Raw genomic sequence first — 14883 nt, 5'->3', positions numbered from 1 at the left:
GGACATACCCATACTGGCGCAAACACCTCTCAAGTAAGTGTCTAGTCACTAAAATCTCTTATCACAGATAACCAAAAAGTGAAGTGTCGTTGAACTTGTGATTCATTTTATGTTCTGCATAGGGTGTGCAGATGACATCGTCTACAGTCAACGTATCAATAATCTTCTTGTACTCCAAAACACTGCTTGGGTGTGCATGCCTGGACTTCCATCTCTTGGCCCATGGGGAGCCAACAGTGGTAGGAATAACCCGCCTCTCACAAATGGATGGGAAATACTCGTATATCCAACATTGTACAAGAACATAGGCAAATCAAGAAAGTCATAAATAAAAACTAAATTAATAACAAATAATAATTTTTTATACTTGAAATAAACTCATATAATCGACAAGTTGCCTAGTCTCAAAGACAGTCGCCTCTTCAAGTGCTGAATATAGAACAGTAAATGCAGCATACCCCATGCCCACATGACATGGTCAAGGTTACTAAACAACCACATATACTTCCTCATACACAGGCTATTGCACTAGTTTACCATACATATCTCGAAACCAAGATAAGCAAAAGTGAGCACCCATGTTAGTCTTAAACTCCTTCAACACCTGATCCTCAGAAACCCCCGTATTGTATAGCAATAATACATGCTAGTTGTTGGCTAATGAGAGGAGCGATGAAGAAACTACTTGACAAGGGAAGATGGAACATAGAGGATACATCATCTAAGGTAATTGTCATCTAACCAAACAGAAGATGAAAGGAAGATGTTATGCAATTGCTCAACAAAGACTGTCAATAGTAAAACGTCGAGCATGGTCAGCAAAGAGTCCACCAATGAAATGAGACCACAATAATCTACAATTGTCCTGACCTCCCGTGGCATCGGGGCATCTAATAACTTCTTCAACTTCGTCCCGTGGGTGGCGGCCATTTTCAGCATCTTATAACTTCTTCAACGTATTAATAAAAAATAGAGTCAAGTTCAACATAACATATACATACCTTTCCTTGCCATAATCTGAATGCCACATGATCTGCATATCCAATGAGCACGAAATGGTCACTAGGCCCTTCAGAAAACCCCCAGTCTGTGTGTACTGACGACTCCGTCGAAGTCGGAGCAGTAACCTTTGTATCAACCGGAGGAGTAATTACCACATCACCTGCAGCAAGCAGAGTAACCTCCATATCACTCGTAGCACACACCTCTGACTAAGGAGTAACCTTTGTATCAATCGGAGCATTCGTCTCAGAATGATGAAGCACTTCTGTCTCGACTACCATCTGTATGTCACCTTGCACCTCTACATCATAAACACCTGCAACAACTGCCTTATCATCAGGATCTTTGGTCCATCCATCAACTCTATATCCTTTATGTCGAATACTATGGGGTGCGTGAACCTCTCGGTCGTCAAGTATTGACCACGACTACTCTTCTCGCCCGAATATGCGAGTTTTTGACGTTATTATCCCTCGCACGAGTCCTTGCTGCAACAGCTGCAACTTTGTCATGTTGCCTAGAAGCAGTCATGTCATCTCATCCTCTTGTCCTCAATGCAAATACAAAAAAACGAAAATCTTCATGGTTTTCTCATATATTTTGAAATTTTCGGTTAACCTAAGCAACATTTTACACAATCGATTTTTTCAAAATCACCGGTATAATTGCTTGCATTTTTACAGTTTTTTTTCAAAAATCGGGTATCAATGCATGCATTTTAATCGGTTTTCCAAAATATTCGGTTGAAAACATGCATTTTCACCGTTTTTTTTTAAATATCTGATAGAAAATATGCGTTTTGATCGAAAGTTTCAAAATATCTAATAGAAAATATGCATTTATCGATTTTTTCGAAATATCCGATAAAAATATATGAGAAACATGAATTTTTGTCAAACATTTTTAAAAATCCGATAAAAATACAGTTTTTTTTCAAAAAAATTTATTAAAAAAATGATAAAATTGTATATACTTACTTGTCATAAATACCATAATTTGACTGAAAAAATATGAATCCATAATTTGACTGAAAAAATATGAATGAGAGTTATTCAAAAACCTCAAAATATTACAATCAAATAGTGAAATGAATTTTTATATTTGACAAATTTAATACCCTAAAATCACAAGGCTGCCATATTACAAATGAAATAAATTCAATTTTAAATATATTTTGGTAATTGTAGCAACAATATCTTAACAACATAAATTATAATAATTACTTTTACATTACTCATCTAAACATAAATTAATTCACTTTCAACATGTTCTTAATCAAAATGGCTACAAGACCAAAGATACACTCAAATCAAGAGCAGTAAAAAAGAAGAGAAAACTGCGATATCATCCATGGCAGGCTCTGAAGGATTCGTTGAAGCGGATAATGCAGAAGCCATTATCACCAGAATTGAACACAAAACTCTCAAGATCGAAAGTTTACTCAAACAGTAACATCATTATCCTCTTTCTCTTTTTCTTCTCTATTACCGTGAATTACGATCTTCAACCAATCAAATACTCAAATTTCTATGCCAATTTAGGTTTAAACCCGTCGAAGCTCTTAAAACTGCTCTTGAAGGAACCTATGCCATGACTAGTGATGAGCGTTGCAAGGTTTTTTTTCCCCTTTTATTACTATTTTGTGCTTGTATTTGATTTGAGTTATTATAAAAAATAATCTTTTTGGAGAGTTTAGTTGCAATTGAAGATTTCAAATAGGTTGAATTTGCTGTATATTTTTCATGTATCTTTATATCTTTTGGTAGTCGGCACATTGGATTGTTGTGCATAGAGCAATAATGGCTATAAAAGATGTGGATGGGATGCTTGCTTCCTTGGATCCTGAATACTATGACATCCTAATGAAGTGAGTATGTTTGAATTTATTTTTACATGTTTATTTTAACTTGGATAAATTTTTAGTAGCCTTCTCAGTCTCATAGGTATTTCTCACAGTGATATTTCATATAGTTTTTTATTAGTGAATATTGCCAGGATTTGTATTCAGTAATTGGATATAACTCAAAGTAATTACAATAGAATTACAGTCCTATTAGGATGCTGAATAGGTTATGAATTTAGAGAAGATATAGAAGATTGTTTACTTCCTGTCAAGTTCTAGTTTGTCTAGAAGAGCCTTTTAATTATGAAATGAGATGCAGGGTATATTTTGCTTACAAATATTATTCATAAGCCCCTGGTCTCCATGCTTCAAGAGTTTCTAGGCATCTCGCATCTGTGTCCTTGGAGGCACGAACATGGAATGCCTTGAGAATTGTTTTTTTTAGGGGGCTCTTCTTGATGCCTAGCGTTTCAGACTTAGACCTGATAGATAATTTTTGCACAAAGCTAAAGCATTTTACTGTCTTCTTGTTCTTGGAACCTTTAAAGCAAGTAAAGAAAACAACTTCAAAATTATGCATGTGGTCGTATCCAGCAACCTCCAAACAGCTTGCTATGAAATTGCCTTGGTACCTCATAACACAACAGGCGGCCAAAGCCATATCTTTGGAGGCAGTTTTAAGATCCCAAATTATTTTGTTTCATCTGTTTTTATTAGATGTGTGGTAAGATTAGACAGGATAGAAATGGAAATGAAAATATTAGAGAGAGTCTTGGGATATAACCTATAGTAGAGAAGATAGTGGAAAATAGATTTAGTTGGTTTTGACATGTAGAGAGAAGACCCGTAGATTCTATGGTAAGGAGAGTAGACCAGATGGAGAGAAGTCAAACAAGTAGAGGGAGATGAAGATCTATAAAGACTATAAGAGAAGTTATCAAGAAAGAACTCGAGATTAACAATTTGGATAGAAACATGGTCCAGGATAGAACATTATGGCGAAAGTTGATCCATGTAACCGACCCCACTTAGTGGGATAAGGCTTGTTTGTTTTGTTTTTATTGGATGGTGATGAGTAGAATTAGAAACGACAAACTGAAAAAAGGAATTTTAGGCAAAAGATCTCGATGGATCTGAAGTCCAAATAGCCGTCTACACCTTTACTTTAAAGGCCTAAGCAGCATTAGAGTATGTCTTGAGCAACAAACGAGACTCCAATAGCCCTTACAGAAATTCGTCATCTCTCAATTGAGGGATTCAAAAAGGGTGTTGATCTCTACATAAATGAATTTTGTCTCTGTCCACCTTGTTATTACTCACTTTAATTCCTTAATCACACTTCTCACTCTCCTCCAACTAACCAACCACCTTGTAAAATGTAGTAAAATTAGCATACACCCTATGATAGAACCCAATTGAGGATGGAAGGCTCAAATGGTGAAATTGCATACAACAGGAAAGCCCAGCGGTTTGGAAATAATGATAATGGAGAATATATTTGTGTTTAAGCTCGGCTCTGTGAGTAGTTAGAAGCTTCAGGAAGAAAGCAAGACTTGTGACTGAAGTATCTTCAAGTTTGCCATCATGTGTTATGAATATTTTAAGAACTTTTAGACATTGCTTAATTTTTACTTTCATAGCTGCTCTTGGTTTTTGGAGGGAGACTTTAGCTTTCTTGTGATGAACTTTATGCAGCAGCCAACCTGAGAATTGATCTAAAGATCCTTGTTTTTACTAGAGAGTTGACAACTGAATTTGTGATGAGCAGCATTTGAAGGTGAGAAAAACAAGAAAGGGGGGGTTTGAATTGTTTGAAAAATAAGCGCTTTTCAAAAACGAAAATCACACAATGATTTTATACTGGTTCGCTTATAACACAAAGCTACTCCAGTCCACCCGGCCAAGGTGATTTCGCCTTCAACAAGGACTTAATCCACTAATCTTGAAAGATTACAAACAACACCTAAGAGAGAAGAAAATCTCTTAGTCTTCTCAAGTCTACAGACTACACAAAGTCACTTGAGGAAATCAAACAAATAAAATATACAAGATATGTAATCTAGAGTGCTTCTAAGAAAGCAAGTATTACAAACTTAAGAACAGATTTTTCACTTAATAAGCAAAAGCTTAGTGAAATTCTTTGAGAGCAAAGATGATTTTCTTGAGCGTGAAATAATTCAGTATAGTTTTGGCTAGTTGATTTCTTCTTACCGAATGTTGATTGCATCTCTATTTATATATGAGTTGGAGTAGAGTTGAATCTGGTGGATATTAAACTGAGTTTACTCCATCACTTAAATAGCTTCTGCAGTTTAACTTTTCATCTTTGAAGTGACTACTTACCACAAGTAGTATCTTCTCTCTTGGAAATGGAGATTAACGTCTCTTTCTCTGTTTAGGAAATCTATTTGAAAATCTTTATTTGACTTGAACGTTACTTCTTCATGATTAGCAAATCCATAATCAGAGTATTTGTGTTTCTGGAGAATCTTGGAATCTTGCTTCTGATGTTGATCTCTTGAGAGTTCAGATGGCGCTGATAACGTTTCTCCAGAATCAGAGCTTCTAGACTTTACTTCATGTTCAGATGCTTCTGATACTTTGCAGTTTTGTCCAGAGTCAGAGTTTCTTGAACGAGATTCCACTTCAGATGCTTCTGATACTTGAGAATTTGTATCTGATCTTGTTGTGCATCTGATGATATCATCAGATTTATTACTTCTTTCTTTAGAACCCTGCACACTTAGAAACTTTTCGTTAGGGTGCCATTTTTGGTTTCATCCTTTGTTATCATCAAAATCAAGGAATCTGTTGTAGAACAATTTTTGTTCTTACAGCATTCAGGGTATTGCAATACTAACAAGAGGGTCACTTGAACAAAAGAAACAGGTTTTGGAGAATTTCAAGTGCTAGTAGAAACCTTTTTTCTATTGTGTTTTATGCAAATGTGAGGATATCCAAGCTGAAGGTGTGTGGGGGAAGAAGCACAGGGAGGATGAAAATATCAATGTGAAGAGGCTCATATACCTTTCTGTGTACTGGAAGAACAGTAAAATGGAAGTGGCATCAGTAATTTTCAATAGTGGCCTTAGATATAGTGAATTCTTCAAATGAACTTATTCTTTTCTTAGCTCGAACTTTGATTGATAACGAATTAGCTATGACCCATAGGTATGAGTATGGTACCCGGTGCGGGTACCGGTACGGGATACAACATTAAAAAAAAATTAAGGTACCGGTACGATAATAAAAAATAAGAGTTTTCTATAAAGTGTAAGAGTAGATAATTAAATTGTTAGGTTCACAACAAAACATCACTATGAAAATTTTAAAAAAATAAAAAATAATGTTAAGATACAATAGCAAAAAAGTAAAAGACATAAATATATTATATTGATATTTGGGAAAGTCACAAATATCCGATATGGATGCGTATTCGGTACCGGTACTTCACCATTTTAGAGAAAAAATGAAGTACCACGAGTACAGTACGTGTATCCGGTACAAGTGCGTACTCGGTGCCGGTACTTCACCATTTTAGTAGTACCCATGTTTCACAGCGAATTAGCTCCTTTGCTTGTGGAATATAGTATTTGTAGCCTGCCACCCCAATGCAGCAGAGGGAAAACTTTGTGATTATCCGAAGCTGGATTGTCAAATTTCCGTCAATGGCATACCGGGGGCAAGGATTGTGCTTTCAACAACTATTCCACAAGGAAAGTTACCGAGGAAGAGAAAGCAGTAGAAGAAGCAACATGGAAAAGGGGATTTTACTCTTCAAACCCAGTTCCGAAGGTTCAGACTTGAAGACAAGTCTGATTTTCAAGGAGGGGGTATTGATAGAACCCGATTGAGGAATGCAAGCCCAAATGCTGAAACTGCATATCAACAGAAGAGGCCCACAGTTTGTAAATGATGATGATGAAATTGTTTCTGTTAGGGCCAGAGAATATATATATATATATATATATATATATATATATATATATATATATATATATATATATATATTTTCAATGTTGGAGCTTGGCTCTGGGAGTAGTTAGAGAAACTCTCTTCTACTATTATCCATTATCAATCAATAATAATACATATCAATTTCTCCTGTTCATCCATACTTCTCTCGATGCATTTGCTGATTGCGATCCTCCAGCTGCATTGGTTTCTATCATCCTGTGTGGCAAATCGATCTCTTTTAGCTTGCTATACATCAGATATTTCATCATCTATCCAAGACATCCAACTTGCAATACGAATCACACACATTGTCAAAAGCCTCCTTGTTGGGTAAGACCATACTTATTCACTCATTCAAGTCCTATTAGTTAAATCATCCACTCAGTCAGTTTCCTATCTATAGATTAAATCACTCAGTAGTAGTAGTATTTTGTTCACTCTTTGTTGAACTCTCGAGGTCGTGAGTATCCAAGTCGTGAATATCATGATTCTTAATTGCTTCCAATTTATGCTTAGTTAGACTATTGCAAACTTGAATTATATTTTAAAATGCATACTTATAAAATAAGTGCATATATTGGATCGCAGATCATGCTTGAGCAGTTGAGTTTTAGTTGACCGAAATTTCAAAAATGCTATAAAAGTGGTAACTCTGTAAATAGCGGCGGGTCTCTGATCTATTTCATTTTATGAAAGTTAAGCAAGTTTGATTGATGATATATATAGTAGATAGTTTATGGTTACTATTGTAGATAATCTATGATATTTTCTTATTTCCACCTCTGCTTTCTGTCCATAGGTATTTATATAGAGGCTTATCTACGGGAGATCGTCCAACATGTGACCAATGTCTTCGAATTCATGAAAAATTGACAGAGAGAGCAGGCCATGGTTGCATTCTACGTTTCTTGACTGATACTGTAAATACAGTTTGATTTTCTTACCCATTTTTTGTTCTCTTCCTTTTGTTGTTGAGTTACCTTGTATGTGTTGCATGAATACAACAATCAATGTACTGGTTTGGTTTCACGCCCGGGGTGCAAACCCTAAGAAATGATTTCATATGTCAAAATTTTAGTAAAAACACAAGTTTGATACAATATTCTTACATGTTTAGATTGATACTGAGTTTGACACAATCACGAAGAATCATCGTCGTGATTTTGACAAAAACTACACTTTGTTTGACACAATCACAATGAACCAGAGTGATTTTGACAAAAGTTACACCTAAGTTTCAACAAAACTACAAGCTTATCTTCGTGATTGTGTTTAAAATGTTTATAAAGAAAACATAAATACCAAATTAAAATAGTTTTTTTTTAGACAAATGAGACATTGAAAAGACAAAGTTGGCCAATGTTGCCAAATGCAAAATAAAGACGTGGGTATGGACCATGCTAACTAACAACTGTTACTGATATTATGTATGTTACTTCCCTTTAATACCTAACCTTCAAAAACACGTTGATTCAGCCACTCTCACTAGTGCTTTATCATATTTACTTGTCCACTTTTGTGCCTTTTCTCAAGAATGTGTGTCTATATATTAGAAAATTGATTTACCCTTAAACACTTAGACTTTCATCCTGTGCTGGAAACTCTTTCGATTTAAAGTGAGTGTGAGATGTTGTGAGGCTCTCGTTACTTGCTAATGTTTGCTTGAATTTATTTTAAACAATATGCTGAAATTCTTGATAGTGAATGTCCATGAAAACAAAAGGTGCTTATTCTCCAATTTGAAGACAAGAAGCTTTTTTATATATAGTTTGGTTCAAGAATTCAAAAATCAAGTGGATTTCAGGAAGAATTGGAAGAATTGCTACACTAAAGAAGACTTAGGGATTTTGAAGAAGCTTGATGCAATAAGGAGTATCTTAAATTCAAAGCCAGTGGAGCCGAATGCAATTTTGGAGTAAATATGAAAAATTAGGACTTTTGGTAATTTAGGTGTAAAGCAAAGATTTATAAGTTTCTATGAATATCCAATTGTACAATGAGAATCCTAATTGAGATCGCGTTGAAAAATTGAACTTACGCAAATACTCATCAATTTTATAATCCTCGCCTGGGTCAAGCTCCACATTTTCCCTAGAATTGATGATATTAAACTCGTTTAAGACGTTGACCACCCATCTCTTGATGGTGGTTATAAATTTAAAATCAAATTCATTTATGGTAGCAAGATCCTTCGTCTAATATAAGGGGAAATGATATGCATCATCTTCCCCGATGGTGACCAAGGACACCCCATCTTGTTCTCTCACTCTCACAAACCTATCTTTTCAGTTATTGTAATGGTTAAAGTGGGGGTGGGGGTTGAACAAGACTTTTCCCAATATAGCGCTTAAAGTCACCCAGCCACCTTTGGATCCTGTCTTGGTACCATTAAAAAAGAATAAGATCCCTATGGCGGGGTTGGCTTCTAGGCACCAAATAGTGATGTCAAAAGCTCTTGTAAAGGCTCAACCATTGTACGTTATTTAGGAGGGGGACATTAATGATTACGAGAACCTCTGATTTGAAATGGGTAAATGGTTTGGGCACTACAAGGTTATGGAAGACTGAAAGGTGCATGTAAAAGAAGGCATGTGAGGAATCTTTTATGGCAGACATGTTAGCATGTTCCTCTTTGGAGAAAGGCTTCAAGATAACATCCCTTTGTCGCTCGTTCTAGAGAGGTTTAGGCGTTTTCTAAAGAAGTCCACTCTCTTCTCGAAGGTGTAGCAAGTTTCAAAGTCATCCACTTCTGAACGCTATGAGCTAGTTGACATTAACAACTTTCAATTTCCTGATAAAGAACAGGAAGAAAGATAGTCATTTACTACTATAATCGGAGGTGCTTATGTAACTCTCAAACATCCTTATTTCGAGGAACACATGATCAATTGTTCTATAGAATCACTTGGTGTTTCTCATGTAGTGCTCATGTAATTTCATAAGCTCCTTACTATTATAGGGTTCAACCACATTACCCTCTCGTCTAACTCTATAATAATCTTCATTTTTGAAAGAAAAAAAAGGACAAAGAAGATGGTGCTAAGGAAGAAGATGATGCTAAGTTGGAGAAGGTTTGAGCACAACTTTCCCTATTATAGTAACAATTATGAAAAAGCGTGGATGGAAAATGATCTTAGGTCTTTATTTCATAGGACCAAGAACATATGTCGTGTAGATTATGATGGCATTCCCTTAGGTGCACCCCAATGATTTCAAGGTAACCTCTACACGTTCTCCTTCCTAACATATGTGAGGGAACCAAGGGTTCTCAAAGAACTTACCTTCCAAAGACAAACTCATCATGAAAGACATTAAAGGAATCACATGCTTCCCTAAGTGATGCTTGAGGGACTTGCCCCAATCTTCTATTAAGGGACTTGCCCCAAACTTCGCTTGAGAGAATCGACCCAAACTTTGCTTGAGAGGCTGGCGGAATCTCTAAGATAGCAGTAAGCTCAAAGTAAATTACTTCCCCATGATTTTAGGAGGAATTAATCTTCCTTTGCTCCCATGTTCCTGACAAGGAAGTAGGAGGAACCATTTCTTCTAGCCCAGAGATCCTTTATGTAATCCAATATTGGAATTGAGAAGGGAGGTCCACAAATTCCAAGGAGAAATATACATATTCTCTTGCCACTAAGTGAGTAGATTCTCCTTCTTCCATTGTTATACTTTTAGCTAGTACAACACTTAAATAGAGATAAATTCTTATTAATAAATAATTTTTGAAATAAGTGTTTCAAATATCAAAAATTTGGAAGACTTAATTATATATGCAATAACATATCGTTATCATCATTATTTAAAACAAAACAAAAATTCAAAGTTAGGGCTTATTTGTTTCGAAGGTTATAAATATTCATCTCGAAAGTCAAATTAATAAAGTTAACCACTTTCTTTAGCACTATTAATCTTCTTCCCCGAGTTCAAATCCTGAAAGACACAATATATATGGAAAAATTTATTTTGACAATGCTTCTCTTGAACTTACTTACCGACTGACACTGGATTATAAGAAATATATGGGACATGAATGACATATATAAGGGTTAGACTTGGAGACAACACAACTAAGCATTTACCATCAATGGCTTAAAAAGAGTCAACTGCGATTGTTATCTTATTATTACCTACACATGACTATATGAAGGAAATAACATAGATTCACCAAGTATATGATCAATAACACCTGAATCCAATATTCAAGTATGATTAAGATTGACACTGAAAAGTGTACCTTTTTGAGCTATAGAGCACAAAGGAGTTGAATCGAGAAGTTTTAACAATTTTCCTATTTGTTTCAAAGTGAATGGAAGCTTAGTTAAGAATGACTTGTGCCCTTGATCAGAATCACTAGCCTGAAGTGCACGACCTTGATTACCACTTTGCTTCTTCTAAACATTAAACCTTCCATTGAGATTCCAACATGTTTCACGAGTATGTCATACGGGGTTGACAATGGTGTATTTCGTGAAATCTAGTCTCTAACTTCTTCAAGATCTTTATTTATTCCAAAAAGAAACATGAAGACACAATCATTTCCTTGGCTCTTGAGGAATAAGACATTGTATTTTGCATATTTCTAGTTGTCATCATAACCGAGTTCTAATTCTTGCCACAAGGTTAACATTTCATTGTATTAAGTAGTTACGTCTATGTCCCATTCCTTAGCATGCCATAAATTTGAATTCATACCAAAGATTGGGAGGAATTGAGAATATCTAAGTATATTTCCCTGAAAGTTTGCCACAACCTTTGTAGACGATAAGAGCATATAGAGCTTGCCAATTCCAGTTTCCATAATGCCTACCAACCAAGCAATAATCATAGAGTTTTCTGAATTCCATTTTTTTTTGTAAAATAGGACTTTCTATGGATGGTCCTGCTACTGCGCCTAATAAAAACAAAGCTTCCCTTTGTCCTCCATTACCAAAGTGATGGTTCTAACCCATTCGTTTTAGTTTTTACCATTCATCTTCGGGATATTGAACTTGAGAGAGGTTAAAGAACCATTTCGATCATTAAAATATGTGTATAACTTTTTATCACCATCGATCTTGCTACCATCATCAAGATCATCATCGGCACACCATTGTTGTCGTTATTGAGGCCTCTGTCATTTTTGTTGCCTTGGCCTCCTCCATTTTGTTGTTGTAGCTGATGTCAATCATTGGAAACTCATCGTTGTTGTTGCTCACATTAGAACCAGTTAGGGATAATGGCCATCAAGTAAGAACCGCCTCCATTGAATTGGGTATGGTCGTACTAAGTCAATTTATAGTACAAGTTGTTGTAATATAATGGTAAGTAATCCCACTAGTTATAGAAAACCCTAACCAGGGATCATGATACCATATTAGTTAATAGGAAATATTATTATATTGTATTCTTCAAAAAATAGTTAGGATAAATAAAGAGATTACAACTTCATATAAAAAGTTAATATTCTAGAAGAATGTTATTATAATAAAAAGACTAAATATAGAAAATAAATCAATAGGAAAATTATACAGTTACTCTAACATGATACAACATGTATGATTTTGGATAGTTTTCATTAAACTTTTTTATGTTATTTTAGATTATTGCTTATTTTGGTGTACTTTATGTGTTTTTATTAAAGAAATGAACCTTAATATTGTAACAGACAATTTCATATTCTACATTCTGAATCCTTGGTAAGGTGTTTTTGGCATAATCTGGATTCTATTTCTAAAACTCGTCATTTGATTCTTTTCATGGTTTAAATTACGCTGTCTGTTTATGTGGACTAGAATGCAAAGTAACATGTATAGAATTATGTGTTTGGTTCATTTACAACTAACATCAGAAAACTAATAAACTTATTTTATCCATACCTAATTAGAATGAAATATAACATATTTTTACTTTACTTCAACAAGGTGACTCATCCTCATTTGTTTACGATCAATATTGATGTTACACTGTCTGATTTGAAGTACCAATTGAACCAAATGGACCTCAATCTCAAGCACCGCGAGACAAGAAGGGTGGTAAGTGTTGAGTATCGATATTTTTCAGTCGACGATGATGGAGGTGTTTAGTTCACCAACATGCAAATTCAAAATGACGATAATGTGAAAACCATGTTCTCAATATTATGTCTTTATAGTACCAAGAAACCCATTGAGTTAGACGTTAACTTAGTCACATCAGTTTATGTTATCTGTTTAATTTTAATTTATCACAAGATATTGATGAGATCACGACGTGCATGGTTGAGCCTGATGAAGAACTAACTAGTTTGTCAAATCTATGATCATATTTATGTTTAACTGATGTTTTTAATTATTCATAACTTATTATTGATGTTTGACATGTAACATGTTATTGAATTTCATTTGGTTTAGCAGGGTGTTTATGTTGACATTGACAATGTCTATTAATGAATTCTTTAAATACGAATTACAAATATAGATATCTCAAAAACACACTTCAAATTCTATAATTCAATTTATTTATTTTTGTAAATTCCTAAATTTTTTATGGTGGAATTTTTTCCAACTTAATACTTATAGAATTTGATTTGGATCAAATGTATAACCCATATCTTTTTGGGAATTGTTCTTTCCACTCTAAGGAAATATACTCCTAAATATGTTGACAATGTCTAGTGAAAAAACCAAAATTACCCATAAAATACAAAAATATACTTTCAGACGCATCCCATTCATACACAATTCATTCATTATTGAGTCAAGCCCAAATTTTATGTCAAAAAAATAATAGGGAACTACATCTTCGTATACCTTACGCAGATGCACCTCCAGACGCGTTTTTATGTAAATGTATATCTCGACCTCCCTAATTCCATGTATTTATGCCATTTTTTTTGTGTTTACTGAGTTACAGTTTAATACGAAAATACATTTATATATTCATCCAAAATGTGATTTTTCAGAAATCTAGAAATGCATTTCTGTATTTGGCCTATATGTAATGTTTGCCTTGTTTTTCTTTCTGTTTCAACTGGAATTGATTTTTTTTTTCTACAATGTTATGCTTGTATGGTTTAATTATATGGATTATGACTGATAATCAAGAAAAATTGAGGCTTGATGTAGTGTCACAACATGCATTGGTTCGTATGGAAAGAGTCTAACTTTTGTAACAATCAGTCAATTCTAGTTCGTTTGATGCATATGCATTAACTTTTGGGGTTCATGCATCTCCGACTTTGTCTTCTCGAAGGAGGCGGGTGTCACCTCCAGATTCCCAGGAAGCCCCACTGGTTAAGGTTGAGGCATCCCATGTTGATTTCGTTCCTAAGGGGTTTGGAGGACGCTCGTCTGACTTATCGTTGCCGCCTCTATACCCAGACCATGTTGTAAGACATGTGTGGGATGGAAAGGTAAAATCCAGTTGCATTCATTCTTTGACATGCATTTGTTATAATATTCAAAGTTTATGAGGATGATTTATTTTTCTACAAGACCGTGATGCTTTAAAATGCATCAACCATGGCTGCAAGATTACGAAGCTGCCTAAGCCTCAGGAGCAGTGGTTTCACGATGTTATGCAGCTATCTAAGCTGTTAGACTTATGTAGGACTGGGTATTATGCTATTAACTATGTTATACTGTCCACGTTCGTTGAGAGATGGCATTCTGAGACGTCATATTTTCATCTTCCACATGTTGAGATGTCCATCACACTAGACGACGTCTCATGCATGTTGCATCTTCCAATCATGGGAAGACTATTAGAACACAACAGGATTATCAAAGATGATGTAATATCTCATATCCTCCTAAGTGCTCTATTAGTTGTCAGCTGTTGTTAGTTGGGTTATATTGAGTGCCTAAGTTCTCTACTAGTTGTCAGTTGGGACAAATAGAGTAATTAGTGAACTCATATGAGCTTAATTCTTACTCAGTAAGATTGACCTTTATTAATTTGTAAAATGAGGAAGTTTTTGGCAACATTAATGGTCACTTTCTCTCTAGAAGATAAAAATATCCTTTCAGATATTTTCTTCCTTTTCCTTTTCTTACCAACCACTCATTTTCTTTAGTTAGTAGGAGAGTAATAAAAATAATAAGAGAGGAAAATTGGTAAGA

The 14883-nt window shown here is 34.9% G+C and overlaps 1 protein-coding gene across 1 annotated transcript; it reads left to right on the top strand.

Annotated features, from left to right (window-relative positions):
* The first annotated feature begins 2243 nt into the window (after window positions 1–2243).
* On the top strand, window positions 2244–7902 carry LOC127132230 (actin-related protein 2/3 complex subunit 5A). The gene is made up of 4 exons (XM_051061142.1): window positions 2244–2450; window positions 2544–2616; window positions 2769–2869; window positions 7602–7902. Exons 1-4 carry the CDS (start codon window positions 2353–2355, stop codon window positions 7735–7737), a joined length of 408 nt encoding a protein of 135 aa, XP_050917099.1. The 5' UTR covers window positions 2244–2352; the 3' UTR covers window positions 7738–7902.
* Window positions 7903–14883: the final 6981 nt, after the last annotated feature.

Source organism: Lathyrus oleraceus, chromosome 3 (genome assembly GCF_024323335.1).
Source record: "Lathyrus oleraceus cultivar Zhongwan6 chromosome 3, CAAS_Psat_ZW6_1.0, whole genome shotgun sequence".
Taxonomy (NCBI): domain Eukaryota; kingdom Viridiplantae; phylum Streptophyta; class Magnoliopsida; order Fabales; family Fabaceae; genus Lathyrus; species Lathyrus oleraceus.
The sequence above is the reverse complement of the archived record's forward strand: the minus strand, read 5'-3'. Positions and strand labels throughout refer to the sequence as shown.